We start from the raw sequence: 19,658 nt of genomic DNA, 5'->3' as shown, positions 1-19,658 counted from the left end.
CTATTCATTTTATCAAGGGAGGCAAGCCCACCCTATGATTATAGGGAGGGTTGAACATACAACACTCAGCAATGGACAGACAAGTTAACAGAAGTTGATTAGTCACTTATATTCACAACCTAGGAATGGAGGACATGGCACCTCATGTTGGTTCATGAGGGGTCACATTCAGGAACAGGGTGAACAACCAGGGGCTGTGGGAGGCAGGCTTTCTTTCTTTCTTTAAGATTTAAAAAAAATTTTTGTTTATTTATCTGACAAACAGAGATCACAAGTCGGCAGGCAGAGAGGCAGGCAGAGAGGAGGAAGCAGGCTCCCCACAGAGCAGAGAGCCAGATGCGGAGCTTGATTCCAATACCCTGGGATCATGACCTGAGACGAAGGCAGAGGTTTAACCAACTGAGCCACTCAAGTGCCCTGTGAGGCAGACTTTCTAGTATTGAGGGGACTAAGTACTCATGGGTTCCACTGGGAGGAGGTAACTGGCTTACTTGAATAGTTTCTCAGGCTGACAGGGCACAGAAACTCTAGGATACTCAGGGATAAGCAGGGACCATGTTTGGACCCCATGATAAGGAGGGTTGTTTGGGTAGGAGACCTCATCAGTGGGACTAGAGTGGGGAGGAGAAGTCATGGATAGGCCATTCGAGGCTCTTCTGGTTCCCCAGATATTGAGGTAACACACACGTTGGGCCTTAATTTTAGGTCTTATACCACATGCGCAGTCACGAATAAATCACACGTTTGCATTCATGCACTAAAGCAAAGCTCTACATATATATGTGGATATAATGCATGAAATCAAATGACCAAAAAGATGTAGCTCTTGGATCATCCATGCTGAACAGCTAGTTTTGCTTTCCATACAGTAACAAACTAATGAGTGACAGTAATCTAATGGGGTTTAGGGCAGGTCTCCCCAAAATAACGCTTTGACATATTGCTTATTTTAAATTCACGTTTTTAAAGAAATAGCCAGTGCAAAATGGATACCTGACCCTCCTTTGTTCCCACAAAAGCAGTAAATAAATCTCCCATGTGAATGGGACCTTCCCTGACCAGGAAGTAGAGACATTCTTATGATCAGAGACATGGAATTTAGGGCCACAGAAGCCTATATAAACAACTCTTGTTACTTTAACTAATTTACTACACCAGTCCAAATTCTCTTTAGAATTTCTTACTAATTGAAGCTTCCAAACATAAGTTTTCTTTGTCCTCTGAATTTCTCCTAGATTTAGGTTTCTCTGTCTAAAATGTATAAAAAAGCAGCATGCCTTGGTCATTTCTTTGGGTATCGATTTTGTTATTGGCCTCTGTGGATACAAAATTAAGTTTTCTCCTGGTAATCTGTCTCATGCCCATTTAATTCTTTGATCAGCCAGAAGACCTTGAGGAATAGAGGATAATTTTTCCTTCCCCACAAATCACAGCTGAGAAGTTAAGTTTCTGCTTCATAATCAATTTTTCTATGAGTTGGGGCTGGGTGTAGAGGTTATACCAGAATAAGATTGTGTTGATTTTGATTGTTAATTTTGTATTTTGCCTTCATTAAAGAACATAGGAGGAGAACATTTTAGGGAGAAGATAAATACGTTTCACATGGTTGAGTTTTAGATGTCTATTCAAGACATTCAAGTCGGGATGGCTGATAGTCTGTTTTTGTAAAAACTAACTGAATTAACTGCGTAAAGCACTTAGCATAGTTCTTGACACATAGTAAGCATTTAAAATAGCAAGCATTTATATTTACAATACAGGATGTAAGTATATACTAGGCAAATACATTTGGCAGCTATCAATTGTACAGAATGGGCTAATCTTAGCCAGTATGGAGTGACTGTATTTATTTCCAGAGCTCCCTGGGACATGGAACTGATTGTTAGCCAACCCTATGGAAGATAAATGGTGTTTTATAACCATAGGTCATATCCTGTTTGGGCAAGATGTAACAGCTTGCCAATACTATTTAGTAATAATAGTTGGGTTATAATAACTCAATAATAATAATAGTAATGATAATAATAATTATCTGATTTCAGCAGAGCCTGAGGGGTTTCAACAGTTCAGGCTAGTCACAAGGGTTGACTATACCTATAAGACTGCTCAGTATAAGAGTAGCAGACTCTGGTCTCTAGGTACCAAGAAGTTTCCCATATAGTTGGTGGTGGTACAAGACCAGAAGACAAAGTGTTTTTACATAACCCAGTGGTGGGAGGACAAGGAAGCCTGTGCTAGAAATATCTGGACCCTTTCATTGCAGACCCTTCTGTTACTACACCATCTGTTCCTTGAGATAAAGCATTACTAGGGAATAAAGGTTTGAGTCTTGTGAGTCCTTTTAGCAGCTGAATACTTAAGGCAGTTAAGAGTTAATTAACACAGCAGTAGATGATATTGAAACCTTAGGAGTGAGTGGAATTACAGTTTGAGGAGATAAAAAGGGCGAGGTTGGGAGTTTGGGGCCCTTCAACATTTGATGGTAGGCGAGGAAGAAGTCATCTGATGAACCATATAGAACATCAGGAGGTAAGTAAGGCAGGTTTTGATATTCCTGTGGACAGGAGAAGAAATCCCAGACTGAGAGACATTTTTAGTTTTCCAATGCCACACAGAGAGGTCTTTAGACTCCTAATTTGGTTCCTTGAACTACATCACATTGCTTCTTGATTAAAACTAGTCTTGGGGCACCTGGGTGGCTCAGTGGGTTAAAGCCTCTGCCTTCAGCTCAGGTCATGAGCTCAGGGTCCTGGGATCAAGCCCCACATCAGGCTCTCTGCTCAGCGGGGAGCCTGCTTCCCCCCTCTCTCTCTGCCTGTCTCTCTGCCTACTTGTGATCTCTCTCTGTCAAATAAATAAAATAAAATCTTTAAAAAAAAACCAAACAAACTAGTCTTTAGACAAGTTCTCTAGAGAAACCTCTGAAAAGTGCAAAAAAACCTTACAGGGGTTTTGTGGCTTTCCTGACCAGACAAGAGGTTAAAAAATAGAGTCTTTGGCTTCCTACAATTAGAATTTCTGAGACATTTCTGTCCAACAAGTTAAGTCTGTTGCTTCCTACAAGGTTGGTGAATCTTCATTTTTAGGATTTATTTTTTTAAATCAATTGAGACATCTCCACTAATGCCTAGAATAACCTCCCCTTCCATCAAACTGCCTTTAAATGAGGCCGTGTTATCTCCCTTAACACACCTTGAAATCATATATTTTACATTGCTAGTGTTAGTGTAATTTGCTTTTTATAGCACATATATTGCTGAGTTAAATGTCACTTAAAAATGGATTCCTATTTTAAGAGCCACAAACTGTGGGCTATGATGAAACTGAGCTCCGGGCAGCTCCTGACTTGGGAAGGCTCAGTAGCTCTGTCACTGAGTAACTTTCCTTTGCCAGTCCTCAAAATGTTGGGAGCCTTCTTCTATTCTGTAAGCATCTTGACCCTCTAGGTCACACCCAATAGGCACACATCACCTGGCATGGCCGTCAGTTCAGTGTCAACATTAGTATATTTAAAATGCCAAAAATATTTACAGTGAAACCAGCTATATATAACCTACATTATTTATTTTTCCAGAAAAGGGCTTACATAACTATTTATAGGAGACCTCTAACAAATCCCTTCAGTATTTGAGAAATAAATGCATCCCTGAATTGATCAGTTTTTCACATCTGGGCTTTTACTGAACTATATATATTTTTATTTATTTATTTTTAAAAAAGATTTTATTTATTTATTTGACAGAGATCACAAGTAGACGGAGAGGCAGGCAGAGAGAGAGAGAGAGGGAAGCAAATTCCCTGCTGAGCAGAGAGCCCGATGCGGGACTCAATCCCAGGACCCTGAGATCATGACCTGAGCCGAAGGCAGCGGCTTAACCCACTGAGCCACCCAGGTGCCCCCTGAACTATATTTATATTTCTTTCTACTGAACCAAGTAAATATTAATGAACGATATGTGTGTTCATCATTGTGTTCAATATTGGGTGTGTAAATAGCATTTCAATACATGATTGTGCCTTGTAGTAGCTTGTAATATAGCTGGGGCTCAGAAAATTCACTCCTGAAGCAGTGGATGAAAGGCAGAATCTGACCCAGTGGATAAAAAAAGAAACAGAGGAAGGGTCCTGTGATACTTCATTAACCCACAATTACAACTGACCCCTGAACAATGCAGGAGCTGGGGCACCAACTCCCATGAATAAAAAATCTGTCTGTAACTTTTGACTCCCCTGAACTCATAGCCTGAACTCATAGCCTACTCCTAACCAGAAAACTACCGATAACAAAAACATGGATTAACACATATTTGTATATGTTATTACATACTATATTCTTACAATAAAGTGAGCTAGAGAAAAGAAAGTGTTATTAAGAAAAGCAGAAGGGAAAGAAAGTACATTTATACTAATGTACTGTGTGTATTAAAACAAACCTGTGTGGCTTGCACAACTCAAACCCATGTTGTTCAAGGGTGAACTGTACTTATTAAACGTTATGACAGTTGAACCTCAGAACAATCCTATATGTTAGGTGTCAGTATCTCTGCTTATAGATGGGGTTCCTGAGACACAAACACCGTAAGCTTACTTGGCCAGTGAGGGATGTGATAAGAACCCAGATCATCTGGCTACAAAGCCTGCTCAGAACCACCACGTTTGTCTTCACTGAATTTACTAATGACTTCCTTCTCCATCCTTCACTCTTGACTTGTGGTTTCTGGAATCCTCTACTTACATGATTTCCCAGTACAAGTCTCTCCGTGATCTACCAAGCTCCCCTGTCATGCTGATGGACGTTTACTTGACCATCCCTTTTAGATATACTTCTAGCACAGGACATTCAGGTCTAAATTCTAGCTCTTTATTTTCCCTATTTGCCTTTTACTGTGTCCCAGAAGTGACATCTTTGTCCCCTTTGATACTTGAACTTTCATCTCCATTCTCCACCCCCATGATCATTAATCTAGCAAATCCTACTAATTCCTCCATCACTATAAATGCCTGGAGGTCCAAAAAGAAGAAGCTGTCTTAACTACAAGATAAGCATGTTTGATTCCTTTGATTCAAGGAAATGTTCTTATGTGGAGTAGGATATTAATAATACCTATTAACAGGATTTTTGTAAAAACTAATGAATTAATTGTGTAAAGCACTTAGCATAGTTCCTGACATGTAGTAAGCATTTTTAAAATGTAAATATTGTTCTAGCATTAATATTCTTGAATTCATTGGATGATATTTTTAAGCATGCCAAACCTGTACTTTCTGAAGATTATTCATTTCCTATAAATGAAATAATGTATGTAAAACTAGCTAGCTTGGTACATAGTGTTCACTATGTGTTCATTACTGCCGTGCTCCCATATAGACCTCCAAGGTCTAGAGTCTAAGGATTCTGTATATATAAAAATGTATATTATTTACGTAGAGACTTTGCATGTTAAGGAGATGAAAATGCTTAATAAAATACATTGAAATTAAATATATGCAGAAACACACAACTCTTGATATTTGCTTTCTCAGAAGTTAACTGTGGATACTTCAAACAAAGAACTTTCAGGGCCATCTTTTCTTTGCAGTGAGGTTCTGTGTCTCTTCTTATGGAAGCGTCACTTGTGCGTGGACCCCTCTGTATGTGGCGATGGTCAATGCACTTGGAACCAGCCTCACGCCACCAGAAGTCTGAGGGTTAATGCATGCGAGGCATTGTATTGCCTTTACAGGTACCACGCCTGGAATGACACAAATAGATTATAATGGAAAAAAAAGATGGAAAAAATAGAAATAAATAAATAAAGAAGCACTATAAAGAGATTCAAGTTTTGGAAAGAGGGCAACTTTGCAACAAAAGAATACAGTTAAGAATAGTTCTTCCTACACTGCTTCCTGCTTGGGCTTCATCTGCTCTTCAAGGAACATGACTTTAGTGAAGCCCCAGTTGAGAAGATTTTGAAATGTAGTTCCCATGGCAACAGGCTCTGAGGTGACATAAATCCAAAGGAACTTTTCTTGGTAGTTCTATCATCCAAACAAGAATCCTCTAAGCCTCCTAGAGAAAAGTCAACTTTTAATGAAGCATGGGTCTTTGCTGTCTGTGCCCCATGGAGCCCTTTTCCTGTGGGTCTTATTTCAGGTTTGTAATAATGATTTATTTTCTTTAATTGTGAGTTGATGATAGTAGGAATGAGAGTAGGGACTGGGATTTATTGTAATCACGACAGCAGTGGCAAATTTCTAAGTGTAAGATTTGTGCTTGAGGCCTTGAGTGGTTAAATATATATCCCTTGTGTGAAGGATAGGCAAGCAGTGGGAATGCACAAATGTCATCCAACACTCACATAAGAAGACACGCACACATCCACAGGACTGATACAGGAGTTGTAATTAGCTTGCCAAGTGGAGGACAGACAGCTGCCAAAGTGATTCTGATTATAAACCCACCACATGATGACTCCAGTTGTCCCATCCTCACCAAAATGTACCTCTCATCAGTTGAGTGCTTTCCGAGTTTCATAGAGATCTGTTAGATTGGTTATAGAATTTGACTTGGTTAAAAAAATAATTCCTGGAAGAGGGTGTGGAATGCGGATGATTCCCAACCTGTCCTTCATAGACTGTGTTGATGGATTTGTGAGATCTTTCCTGAGAACTGCTTTTGATAGTTGAAAGTAGATTAAGCATTAGGACTGTGCATGTTTGGGGAAGAGGAATTTTTGCCAAGACTGGAAATGGGCACAGAAAGAGAACCTTGGAGGCTGTGAAGGAAACCTCACCTGACTTTGTAATTTGGCCTTTGTGGTGTGGTTATTTGAAGAGTAGGTCATCCATGGTGGGACAGGAAGTAGGGAGTAGGGACAGGTGGAATTATCTTATCCTGTTTGTGGATTAAGTTATGTTGGAGAGTTGGGTCTTAGAAAAAGCTTTGAAGAAAAAACATTATTTCCAAATTTCTCTTCTTTTTAGCAATCAGCTCTCCTCTTCCTCCCTCTATTAGCTTCCCTCTTATCCCTCTCAGGCTCACCTAGCTCTTTGAAGCTTTTTTCTCCCACTCATTCCCTCCTAAATGACGTATATTTTATGTATGTTTTACATATATTTCCTATAACGTTTATTGAGGCTCTTCCATTTTATGATTTAGTTTAACCCTTACAACAACCTTATGGATTATTATCATTATCTCCATTTTACAGGTGAGGAAGTTTGAGAATCTGGGATTAATTAATGTTTTGTGAGCTGCTGTAAGCCAGGTTTGATATCTGGTTTTAAACATATACACATGAATAAACCGAGTTCCTACCTGCCATAGCTCATGGAAGTAAATGGTGATCACAAAGATAGCATAATGTCATGAGGAGAGGGGCAGCAGAGCTAAGGACAAGCTACTACAGGCCTTCCTGGCTACTCTCCATGAGGGTATGAACTGGTGATGATTTGAGATCCTATGTCTTCTGGCATTTTGGCATTTTGCTAGGGTATACTCAAGACATACATTCTCTGAAACATGGAATTTCTGGTACTTGATAAATTTAGTGACTCATCTTTAATTTCCTGACCTGGAATCAAACAGGTTTGGGTGAGGCTGCTTCCTCCCAGGTGGAGTAAGGAGTATTTTGGTCAGACTTGCTCCAAATACTATCTGAGAAGCACCTTAGATGAGGTTTCCATAAAAAGCCATGCTGGGGACAAGGACTTGTATGCACGTAGCTTTTTTTGGAAGTGATGTCAGGGAAGAGGAAGAGTGAGGCAGGGAAGGATGGGAAGCTAATCCAAGGTGGGCTAACGAGGTATCTGCCTTAATGGGAATTTCACAATCAATCCCTCTGAAGCCCCTTTGAGAATCAATGAAGAACAAAACACTGGAGACACAGAAGGGCAGACCATTTATTCACTGACTCCCAGTGGGGGTTCCCTCCTCACACTTCCAGGTTTGCACATGTACCAGAGAGGCTGGGTGCATTCCAGCAGACAGTGTGTGTGTGGTGGCAGGGACATCTTAGGGTAGAAAGCAGGGGTAAGTGGTGCAGTTGGTGGATTTTGTGTTCTTTGCAACATGCAGCCAGCAGTCACTGCAGCAGCAGAAGCCCAAAAGATGGGCTGAGACGAGGCAGAAACCATGTCTAACACAGAAAGCCTGGTGATGGGATTTGAACTCAGGGCCTCATAAACATATTCAGAGTGGAGGGTATGTGACACCATGGTTATAAAAGGCAGGCGGCCAGCCATATTACGTGATATGTAATGTGTTAAAAGTTTAGAAAGGACTTTTGCTCCATTTACCTCTTTCTGAAAGTCCATCCTTTGTCATTTTTCTTATTGTTGTGCTTTGAGTTAAAGCAACTTGCCTAAATTACAAGAAAAAACATTGCCCGGAGGGACTACTGTATCAAGTCACTGACATCCAATAGCCTATTAGACTGGTCTTCCTCAGCACAACCTGATCATGTCATTCCCCTGGTCATGCCATTCCTCTCTTCAAAGTGTTCCATGGATTCACGCTGCATACACATTTCTTGGCATTTAAGTTTCTCCCCAGTATGACCTCGGGGTGCTGTTCCAGATTTGATGTCCAATTACATCCTTTACTTGTACTCTGAATTGTAGTAAACCAAATCAAAGACCAGGTAGACTTCTTCTGGATATGCTGGAAAACCCCTCCAATTAGAGAAATTAGAGATTCATGTTTTGTGCCAGACTCTACCAGCAGGCAGCTGTGTGATTGGCTTCAGTTTCCCTGTCTGGAAGGTGTAGGGTAGGAGGATTAGATCAGTGAATCCCAAACCTGGCTAAATATCCCAATCACTAGGGATAGATTTAGAAGTAAAACCAGGTTATAAAGTCTCACTTCTGGAGATTCTGATTTATTATATTTACATTGGAGTAGCAGAATAGGTACTTTTAATATGCACAGATTTATCTGACTCAGTTGTATAGCTAGATTTGTGAACCATGGGACTAGAAGACTTTTTTTTTTAAGATTTTATTTATTTATTTGACAGAGAGAGAGATCACAAGTAAGATCACAAGTAGGCAGAGAGGCAGGCAGAGGGAGATGGGGAAGCAGGCTCCCCCTGAACAGACAGCCTGACGCGGGGCTTGATCCCAGGACCCTGAGATCATGACCTGAGCTGAAGGCAGAGGCTTAACCCGCTGAGGCACCCAGGTGCCCCAGGACTAGATGACTTTTAATATTGCTTCAAATCTATGAGACTCCAAAAGAGTGAACCAGCCATCACCGAGAGACTCTGAGAGACGGGGGCACAGTGGGATAACTTGTGTCATGAGGGAGAGTTAGAATATGAGCAAAGTAAGCAAAACGGGGAAACAAACATTGGTGGGTCTGGTGGGAAGAAGAGGAGTCAAGCTACAAGGCCATGAGAGTCAGCAGGAGGTCACTGAGAATCTCCTGAAAGAGAGCTGACAGGGGCCAACAAGATTTCCAACAACTCAGCAATTTTGGAAAAATATGTTCTTAACTGACAGGGTTTTCTCTTTACTGCCAAGCTCAAATTCCAAGAGATTACAAGGAGGCTCTGCTTCTCCTTGGACTAGATATTGTGCATTTTCTGTGATAAACTGAAATGTAAGTGTTGTATGGAATGCCCTCTCTGAACTTGAGTAGCATTTTATTTTTACCTTTTCTAGATCTTACCATGTTGTTTTCAGGAAAATAAGTTTGGTGTGCTCTAGCTTATCTTTTTCATGAGATTGTCAGACCCCTGAGGAAGGACCCTGTTATATATTTCCTTATCTCCCACAGGAAGAGGTTAAACACAATCATTAAGAACACCAGATCTGGAGTAAGATGGACCTAGATTTCACATGTCTTTCATAATTTAATATCCAGTGAATTACTGCATCTTTAAAATGGGAATGATAAAATCTAGTTCGTAGGATTTGGGGGAGAATTAAAAGGAAGTACTGCATGTGAAATGGTATTGGATTCTGGCTTGCTGGGGTCAGTTCAGAAGTGCTAGGACAGGAAGACTGTTTGGTATATATATATAGAAAGCGCTCAATAAATGGTAAGTTATTGTTTTTGGACAACACTATGCATTTTACTGAATAGATATTAATTGGACAAATAAATAATGTTTCTAAAAGCCCATTCAAATATTATCAAGGGTACAAGAAAATATTCCTTCTTTTAGAAAGTCAGTTTCTAGGGCTGTGATCCCAGGGGATGCTCTGACTTTCTACTTCTAATCAGGTCCCCAGATCCCTAAATCCAGAATAAAACTGCTCAGTCTCCTGTCACCAGATGGCCCGTATTATAGGCAAAGATGTCCTCCTTCTACAAACTGGAAAACGGCCTTGGGGCAAAGCCTCCATCAGATTATCTTTAGCTCAGAGCAAATTCTAAGGCAGTCCATATTCTAATCCTTCCAACAGGACAGGAGCTAAATGGTCTGTGTTTAGTTCTTTTATCTGTGTTAGCACCACAGCCATTTATCTGTCTGAACAATCATGGATAGGAATTGGATGGAAAGGTACATCATTGAGGCTCTAGGTTGAAGGAGGGTGAGTGACTGAATCCGGGCTGAACTTTTCCTAAGTCCCCAACCTCAGGCTGTAAAGGCTTTGGGAAAGACCACCTCTCATTTCTGCTCTGTCTGGGGTGACCACAAGGTGGAAACTCCAGACACAGCTGGGCTGGCTCCAACCTCTGAAAGGACTCTCTCCAGATATCGGCCCCAGGTTTTATAATCTTGAGCAGAAGTTGGAGCTGGAAGTACCCAATAAATGGACCAAAGTAAAGACAAGGGAGACTCCTCAGCTCATCTTTGAGACTGTTCTTCCCAGCAGCATCTGCCCTCACCATGGAGAGGTCCATGGAGGTCCATCCTCCAGAGGGTGCTCTAGTAGAAGAGTCCTCAGGGGACCCGGAGAACAGACCCATGGGCATCCCGAGAAGCCTTTCTGCTGAAGTCCAAAATCTCTCTGTGTGGATCCAGTTCTCAAGAATGGGAGGTGACTGGGAGGAGAGAGGTGGTCTCTGTCTCTTTCTCTCTCTTTTTCTCTCTCTCTCCCCTTCTAAGTGACTCTTTCCCCTTGTTCCCACAGAATGCCTTTAATAAGAATGGAAGCTGAGAACTCCTCCGTGACAGAGTTTATCCTCGCAGGCTTAACCAACCAGCCGGGACTCCAGCTCCCTCTCTTCTTCCTGTTTCTAGGTTTCTATGTGGTCACAGTGGTGGGGAACCTGGGCCTGATAACCCTAATTGGGCTGAATTCTCACCTACACACCCCCATGTACTTTTTCCTCTTTAACTTGTCCTTCATAGATTTCTGCTATTCCACTGTTATCACACCCAAGATGCTGATGAGTTTTGTCTTGAGGAAGAACATCATCTCCTACGCAGGGTGTATGACTCAGCTCTTCTTCTTTCTTTTCTTTGTTGTCTCTGAGTCCTTCATCCTGTCAGCAATGGCATATGACCGTTACGCCGCCATCTGTAACCCATTGGTGTACACGGCCACCATGTCTCCTCAGGTCTGCTTACTCCTTCTACTGGGTGTCTATGTGATGGGATTTGCTGGGGCCATGGCCCACACAGCATGCATGGTGAGACTGACCTTCTGTGGCAAAAATCTGGTTAACCACTACATGTGTGACATCCTCCCCCTTCTTGAGCGCTCTTGCACCAGTACCTATGTAAATGAGCTGGTCGTTTTTGTTGTTGTGGGCATTGATATTGGTGTGCCCACAGTTACCATCTTCATTTCTTATGCCCTCATCCTCTCCAGCATCCTCCGTATTCATTCTACCAAAGGCAGGTCCAAAGCCTTTAGCACCTGCAGCTCCCACATAATTGCAGTGTCTCTCTTCTTTGGGTCAGGGGCATTTATGTACCTCAAACCATCCTCTCTTTTACCTATGAATCAGGGGAAAGTGTCCTCATTGTTCTACACCATTGTTGTGCCCATGCTCAACCCGCTAATCTATAGCTTGAGGAATAAGGATGTCAAAGTTGCTCTGAAGAAAACGTTAAGGAAAAAACCATTCTCTTGAGAAAGGGGTAATACTTAGGAAAGGGCCTTTTTCCTTTCTTTTTATTTTTCAGGTTCCATTGGTTACTTGGAGGAAATTTTAACTCTTTCTCAAAGATGTTCATCCTTCCCATTTTATGCATCCTTTAATTTAAAAAGATTCTTAAAACTATAGGGTATGCCCATTTAGTGGACCATAAAGATCATTTAATTCAGTTCTCTCATATTTCTGAGAATAGATACAGGTTTATGTACCTTCTCCAAAGTCACTCAGTTATTAAGTAGCACATCTGTGACCAGGATATAAGCTTTTGACTCCCCTTGCCCCCTTTTTAAAATTTAAGTTCAATTAGCCAACAACAGTACATCATTAGTTTTTGGTGTAGTGTTCAATGATTCATTAGTTGTGTATAATACCCAGCACTCATCAGTAGGCTTTTGATTTGTAATACTAGTTACTTTTCACTATGGTTCACTTTCTTCCTTCATCAGCACTGGAAGATTTCATTTCAAATGTGAACTGATCTAGGATGTTAAGATCTGGTTCTATCTACAGAAATTTCATGCAACTTTTCAAGGGCTAATTTTAAATACCACATTTTTGCAAAGAAGGTAGGAGGCATAAAACTTTGTTGAGATGGTCTTGGCTAAATGACCAAATTCTTGTAGAATTTTGCATAGTATTTGGGGGAAGTATGCTAGGACCTAGACAGCAGTAAGCACGGTACCACTTAAGACAGGGGTGTGGAGCTTCAGGGACTTGGACTTTAAAAAGGTCTGGTCATGCTGGCTGGATAACCTTATAGAAAATGTCAAGGTTATGAAGTACAGAATTAGGGACTTTTTTTTTTTTTAACACACAATCATTTCCTTGTTTCAAATTGTGCTTTTAAAACCTGGGTGGAGAAGTCTGAAGTTCAGGGTGGTCAGCTAAAAATCTGGAGACTATTTCAGAACCATAGAGGAGACATTGTGTTACAAGCCAGTAATTAGGTTAACACCACACAGCAGGCAGTCAGCAGAGGAAAGGACCACTGACTGTTATGGTACTGTATGTGACAAAGACTATGTCAGGTATTCTCTGTGTGCCTCTCTAGATCAACTCTCTGTTACTTTGTACCTTACTTCAAGTCTTGGGAGGCATTCCCTAACGAATGTTGTCAATGGGCTGGTTCCCTGACCCTCAGGTTTCTGGCTTGGTTAAGCCAATGGCAACACCAGGAAAGGAAATCAGAGAACAAGTGGAGCATGATACTGTGATATTTATTTCCCTGACTTCCTTCCAGTGGGCTACAGTAGCTGCTCTTTTCTTAGCTGTTTACAGTAACTTCCTTTGTCTCTTCATGCAAAGGGATGGTAATGATACCGCTGTTAGCTTCTGCCATCCTTCTGTGGTTTCTCTTAACTACCCTTTTGTCTACCCCCATGCAAATAGTGCTCTTGTTATGTTTTCAATTATTTTGTTTCAGGGGGTCATCTGTTTTCTGTTGTGACTCTGATTGACACACCTTTCTGTAAAGGGTAGAAGGATGATACAGTTTAGGTTTGTAAATCCACAGCCTAATGATCCTGTGTAAAAGGAGATAGAGTAGCTTTTTGGTTTAAAAGAAAATTATAAGTGGTAAATGTTTCTTTGAGAAGCAATGATATATGAAAGGCTGTGGAAATATTTTTGATTTATGAGATTCTTTTTGGGAAAATTCTCTTCTATTTGTAAAAATGAGTCTGGATGGACATACAGTTATATCCTTTGGGAAGGTACATATCACTCAGGGTGAATTCAAAAGAATAAAAATGGAACCAGGGAAGTGTGTTTAGATGTTACACAACACAGGGCCATCATAGAATTGGGATGACTGAAACAAGGAGAGAAGAACAGAATAGAGACTCAGAAAGCAGACCAGGGTGGGGGGAGAGTCAAACTTGAACCCTAGATTTTACTCACCAGCTATGTGACCTCATGCAAGTTAATTGATGTCTCTTCCTCTTTAAAAGCATTTCCACAGGATTATTATGAGAATTATTTCTCTTCTACATTATACATTTCTGGATTTTAAATCCTATTTACAGTGTGTATTTATTTGTATATTGACTGGGCAGTAGTACATGTTCATGGTATTTATAATTATTACCAAAAAATACTCAGAGATGTGTACCTGGGTGGCTCAGTTGGTTAAGTGTCTGCCGTTGGCTCAGGTCACAATCCCGAGGTCCTGGGATCAAGCCCTGCATTGGGCTCCCTGTTCAATAGGGAGCCTGCTTCTCCCTCTGCCTGCCCCTCACCTTGCTTGTGCTCTCTCACTCTCTCTCTCTCTCTCAAATAAATAAATGAATAAATCTTTAAAAAAAAACCACTCAGTTAAAGGAAGCCTCCCTTTACTCAATTTTGTGCTCCTTTTCTACCCTTTCCAGGGTCTGCCACTGTTGCTTGTTGATTGTATGTTTTAAGACAGTCTTTCTATGCATTGTGTTTGTGTTAGCCAAGATGCAGCAGGGAGTTCCTCTGGTCAGAGGGCTGAAAACTATCAGCCTGAAGTGGGGAGGGGGAAGGGACAAAGCAGGGAAGGAATATGTTTTGTTTTGCAGAGCCAACAGTTCCTGACAAGGAAATGCCAGGCTAGGTGTTTCCCCTGGAAGCCCCTTGCCTAGGCCAGTCTGAGCAGGTTTGGAGCTGAGGACCCATGCAGAAGCCCCCCAAGTTGTCCTGAAGTTACCTTTAACTCATTATAATACTAAGATCTCTTATGGACCGAGTTTTCCACGGTATTTTGAAATATGATGGATGCCCTAGTATGTTGACATGCCAGGCATGTGCAGTTGAACCAAAGGGCCTAAGTAATGGAATATCTATTATGTTCCTTACTGTATATGCAAGATCCCTTTCCCTACCCCTTAATCTGCTGAATAAAAGCTTCCTGTGCTAACCCCACAGGAGGACAGTGCATTGAGACTATCTTCTTGTCCCTTTACTTGTAACAAGTAATAAAAAGTTCTTTGCTTTCAACACTTCCTTGAATTGTGTTCAATTCAGTGCACCTCAAGTAGTGACCCTCTTGAGTTCCCTTATACCTACACATAGTCGTTTTCAAAGTCTATGGGCAGCTGCTTTAAAACGTACCTACCAAAGAAATCTAATCTGTAAGGGAATGAGGGGTTGTTATTGGATAAATAAATGAATAAAAAAGTAAGACAGTTGTATATGAAGGGTTGTGGGTAGCCAAAAAGAGGCAGAGAGAAAGGCATACTGTGAAAACAAGGGAGTGTTGGCTCTGGTTACATAAGTGTGTATCCCAAGACACAGATCACAGAATTTGTTTTTTCTGATCTCTTGCTTCCAGCTTCATTTTTGTAATTGCATAAAATTCTAGTGTATGGATCTATTATATCTCATTAACAATTTTCTACTACTGTATGTTATTTTTATTTTTCCAAACTATAAACAATGCTTAACCAACTTATTCAACAACTCTCTGAGTTTTCCCCTAATTAGGATACATTTTAGACAGGGAATTACTGAATGACATAAGTGTTGGGTCGGCAGGCGGGCTGCGGGAGTGCAGGAGGAACAATAGAAATGACTTCAGGGTCCCGCCATCTTCCAGCGTCCTCCCCCACCTTTCCTTCACCCTTGAGCTCTCCCACCAAAAGGATGTACGCCCAGGTCACATCTGCATAGGTAGGTAACCCGATACCTATGCAGGAAACAGATAAAAGACAACTCCCCCCTCCCCCGCCAACTCCCTCCCAGTGTGACTTCCCCCACTCCCCTTTCCAGAGGAACCTCCCCACTGAGGGTGCCCACCTCCTCCTGGTGCAACTTTCCTGGCTCCCCTTCTCCTGAGCCCTGAAACTTTGCGGGAGAGTGCCTTTAATAAATATTGCCTTGCACCCACTTCGCCTGGTGTCGTGTTTATCTCACCTATAAAACCTTACAATAAGATTATTGAATATTATTCCAAAACTCTTTCTTTAAAGTTTATCTCAACTTATACCCTCCCTAGCAGTATTGGAGGGGAAAATAATCAGACTGGGGAGAGACCATGTGACACTCAGAGAAGTGTCGGGAGACGCAGATGAGCTCATGCTCGAAGTTCTGGGCCCCAGGCAACAGGGTTATAGGGTTTTTATAGAGGACTGAAGAAAGTCGGGTTCCAAGCTGACAGCTGGTAGGTGTGTTTAAACTGGGGGAGCAGGGCTGTTTTAGGCCAGAACAGTAGGGCAGGGAGCCTATAGTTGGAAGCCTGTTTATGTGCAGAAAGGACTGGTTATCACTTGCTTCCAGCAGGGCTTCTGATTATCTCTATCTTACTGTTAATAACTTTCCATCTTCTGGGGCCTCCTCTGGGTAATTTTCCTCTTCAGTATAAACACACTCAGATGGTCTACTCTTGGCCAGATTCTGTACTAATAAGGCTGTCACTCATAAAAACTGATTGCTTTTAATTTTGATAGTGATGGTGTTTGTATTGCTGTCTTCTTTTATATCTTTTATTCCTTTTTACTTCATAAACTACCTGTAGTAGCTGAACAGATAAAGAAGAGAAAAACAGGAGCAAAATTGAGAATGTTTTCTTTTGCTTTCTTTTTCTTTCTTATATATTCCCTGTAGGGGAGGGAAACAATTTTCCCTCTACCCTTCTAGATTGTTGGCTGAGACTCCCCTGTGATAAAAGACTGATTAACAGAAGAAAAAACAAATAGAATTTTAATAACATGTATATCTCCTATTACATGGGAGATACTCAGGAAAAATGGTCTAAGCCACCACCTTAAATACCATCTAAAGACAAAACAAAATGTTGCAGGAGAGGATTGTCAATTAAGGAAGGTTATCAGGCAAAGCCCAGTTAATAAAGGTATAGTTGCTATGCAGACTTAAGTTGTGACTTTCTCCACTGAAAACACTTTCTAGAGATTTAGTAATCCCTCTCTTCTTGATACAGAGTGGGAGACACGCTTTCAAATGGAGATTTCCCTTATAAATATAAATTTCCCTCACAAAAGGCAACTTCTGCCCAATTTCCAGAGTTTCTTCTATGCCTTTGTTTTCTTACAAATAATCAGATTAATAATCCTTATGCCAACGAGACATATTTTGGGGTGGCAAATTCTGCTCTCCTTCACTCCTTTATTTTTTTTAATTTAATTTTATTTTTTATAAACATATAATATATTTTTATCCCCAGGGGTACAGGTCTGTGAATCGCCAGGTTTACACACTTCACAGCACTCACCATAGCACATACCCTCCTCAATGTCCATAACCCTACCCCCCTCTCCCAAACCCCCACCCCCCATCAACCCTCAGTTTGTTTGTAAGATTATGAGTCACTTATGGTTTGTCTCCCTCCCAATCCCATCTTGTTTCATTTAGTCTTCTCCTACCCCCTTAGCCCCCCATGTTGCATCTCCTCTCCCTCATATCAGGGAGATCATATGATAGTTGTCTTTCTCTGATTGACTTATTTCGCTAAGCATGATACCCTCTAGTTCCATCCATGTCGTCGCAAATGGCAAGATTTCATTTCTTTTGATGGCTGCATAGTATTCCATTGTGTATATATACTACATCTTCTTTATCCATTCGTCTGTTGATGGACATCTAGGTTCTTTCCATAGTATGGCTATTGTAGACATTTGGGTTCACGTGCCCCTTCGGATCACTATGTTTGTATCTTTAGGGTAAATACCCAGTAGTGCAATTGCTGGGTCATAGAGTAGTTCTATTTTCAACATTTTGAGGAACCTCCATGCTGTTCTCCAGAGTGGTTGCATCAGCTTGCATTCCCACCAACAGTGTAGGAGGGTTCCCCTTTCTCCGCATCCTCGCCAGCATCTGTCATTTCCTGACTTGTTAATTTAGCCATTCTGACTGGTGTGAGGTGATATCATTGTGATATCACAATGAGATATCATTGTGGTTTTGATTTGTATTTCCCTGATGCCGAGTGATATAGAACACTTTTTCATGTGTCTGTTGGCCATCTGGATGTCTTCTTTGCAGAAATGTCTGTTCATGTCTTCTGCCCATTTCTTGATTGGATTATTTGTTCTTTGGGTGTTGAGTTTGCTAAGTTCTTTATAGATTTTGGTTACTAGCCCTTTATCTGATATGTCGTTTGCAAATATCTTCTCCCATTCTGTCAGTTGTCTTTTGGCTTTGTTAACTGTTTCCTTTGTTGTACAAAAGCTTTTGATCTTGATAAAATCCCAATAGTTCATTTTTGCCCTTGCTTCCCTTGCCTTTGGCGATGTTCCTAGGAAGATGTTGCTGCGGCTGACGTCGAAGAGGTTGCTGCCTGTGTTCTCCTCAAGGATTTTGATGGATTCCTTTCTCACATTGAGGTCCTTCATCCATTTTGAGTCTATTTTCGTGTGTGGTGTAAGGAAATGGACCAATTTCATTTTTCTGCATGTGGCAGTCCAATATTCCCATCACCACTTATTGAAGAGGCTGTCTTTGTTCCATTGGACATTCTTTCCTGCTTTGTCGAAGATGAGTTGACCATAGAGTTGAGGGTCTATTTCTGGGCTCTCTATTCTGTTCCATTGATCTATGTGTCTGTTTTTGTGCCAGTACCATGCTGTCTTGATGATGACAGCTTTGTAATAGAGCTTGAAGTCCGGAATTGTGATGCCACCAACTTTGGCTTTCTTTTTCAAATTCCTTTGGCTATTTGAGGTCTTTTCTGGTTCCATATGAATTTTAGGATTATTTGTTCCATTTCTTTGAAAAAGATGGATGGAATTTTGATAGGGATTGCATTAAACGTGTAGATTTCTTTAGGTAGAGTAGACATTTTCACAATATTTGTTCTTCCAATCCATGAGGATGGAACATTTTTCCATTTCTTTGTGTCTTCCTCAATTTCTTTCATGAGTACTTTATAGTTTTCTGAGTATAGATTCTTTGCCTCTTTGGTTAGGTTTATTCCTAGGTATCTTATGGTTTTGGGTGCAATTGTAAATGGGATTGACTCCTTAATTTCTCTTTCTTCTGTCTTGTTGTTGGTGTAAAGAAATGCACTGATTTCTGTGCATTGATATTATATCCTGACACTTTACTGAATTCCTGTACAAGTTCTAGCAGTTTTGGAGTGGAGTCTTTTGGGTTTTCCACATATAGTATCATATCATCTGCAAAGAGTAATAGTTTGACTTCTTCTTTGCTGATTTGGATGCCTTTAATTTCTTTTTTTTTCCTGATTTCTGAGGCTAGGACTTCTAGTACTATGTTGAATAGCAGTGGTGATAATGGACATCCCTGCTGTGTTCCTGACCTTAGTGGAAAAGCTTTCAGTTTTTCTCCATTGAGAATGGATTTGCAGTGGGTTTTTAATAGAGGGCTTTGATAATATTGAGGTATGTGCCCTCTATCCCTACACTTTGAAGAGTTTTAATCAGGAAGGAATGCTGTACTTTGTCAAATGCTTTTTCAGAATCTATGGAGAGTATCATATGGTTCTTGTTCTTTCTTTTATTAATATGTTGTATCACATTGATTGATTTGCGGATGTTGAACCAACCTTGCAGCCCTGGAATAAATCCCACTTGGTCGTGGTGAATAATCCTTTTAATGTACTGTTGAATCCTATTGGCTAGTATTTTGGCGAGAATTTTTGCATCTTGTTCATCAAGGATATTGGTCTGTAGTTCTCTTTTTTGATGGG

The 19,658-nt window shown here is 40.8% G+C and overlaps 1 protein-coding gene across 2 annotated transcripts; it reads left to right on the top strand.

Annotated features, from left to right (window-relative positions):
- Positions 1-3,476: 3,476 nt before the first annotated feature.
- LOC125078898 (olfactory receptor 145) lies at positions 3,477-12,010 on the top strand. Of its 2 annotated transcripts, XM_047692143.1 has the most exons (2): positions 3,477-3,491; positions 11,090-12,010. In XM_047692143.1, the coding sequence occupies exons 1-2, from the start codon at positions 3,477-3,479 to the stop codon at positions 12,008-12,010; spliced, it is 936 nt and encodes a 311-aa protein (XP_047548099.1). The 2 variants fall into 2 exon arrangements, with proteins under 2 accessions (XP_047548099.1, XP_047548098.1); XM_047692142.1 differs by lacking the exon at positions 3,477-3,491 and having other exon boundaries at positions 11,063-12,010.
- Positions 12,011-19,658: the final 7,648 nt, after the last annotated feature.

Source organism: Lutra lutra, chromosome 10, assembly GCF_902655055.1.
Source record: "Lutra lutra chromosome 10, mLutLut1.2, whole genome shotgun sequence".
Classification (NCBI taxonomy): Eukaryota; Metazoa; Chordata; class Mammalia; order Carnivora; family Mustelidae; genus Lutra; species Lutra lutra.
This window is presented reverse-complemented; position numbering and strand designations above follow the sequence as displayed.

Excerpts from the sequence above, each read along its gene's own strand:
- LOC125078898 (XM_047692142.1), top strand. The coding sequence starts at position 11,063 with ATGCCTTTAATAAGAATGGAAGCTGAGAACTCCTCCGTGACAGAGTTT.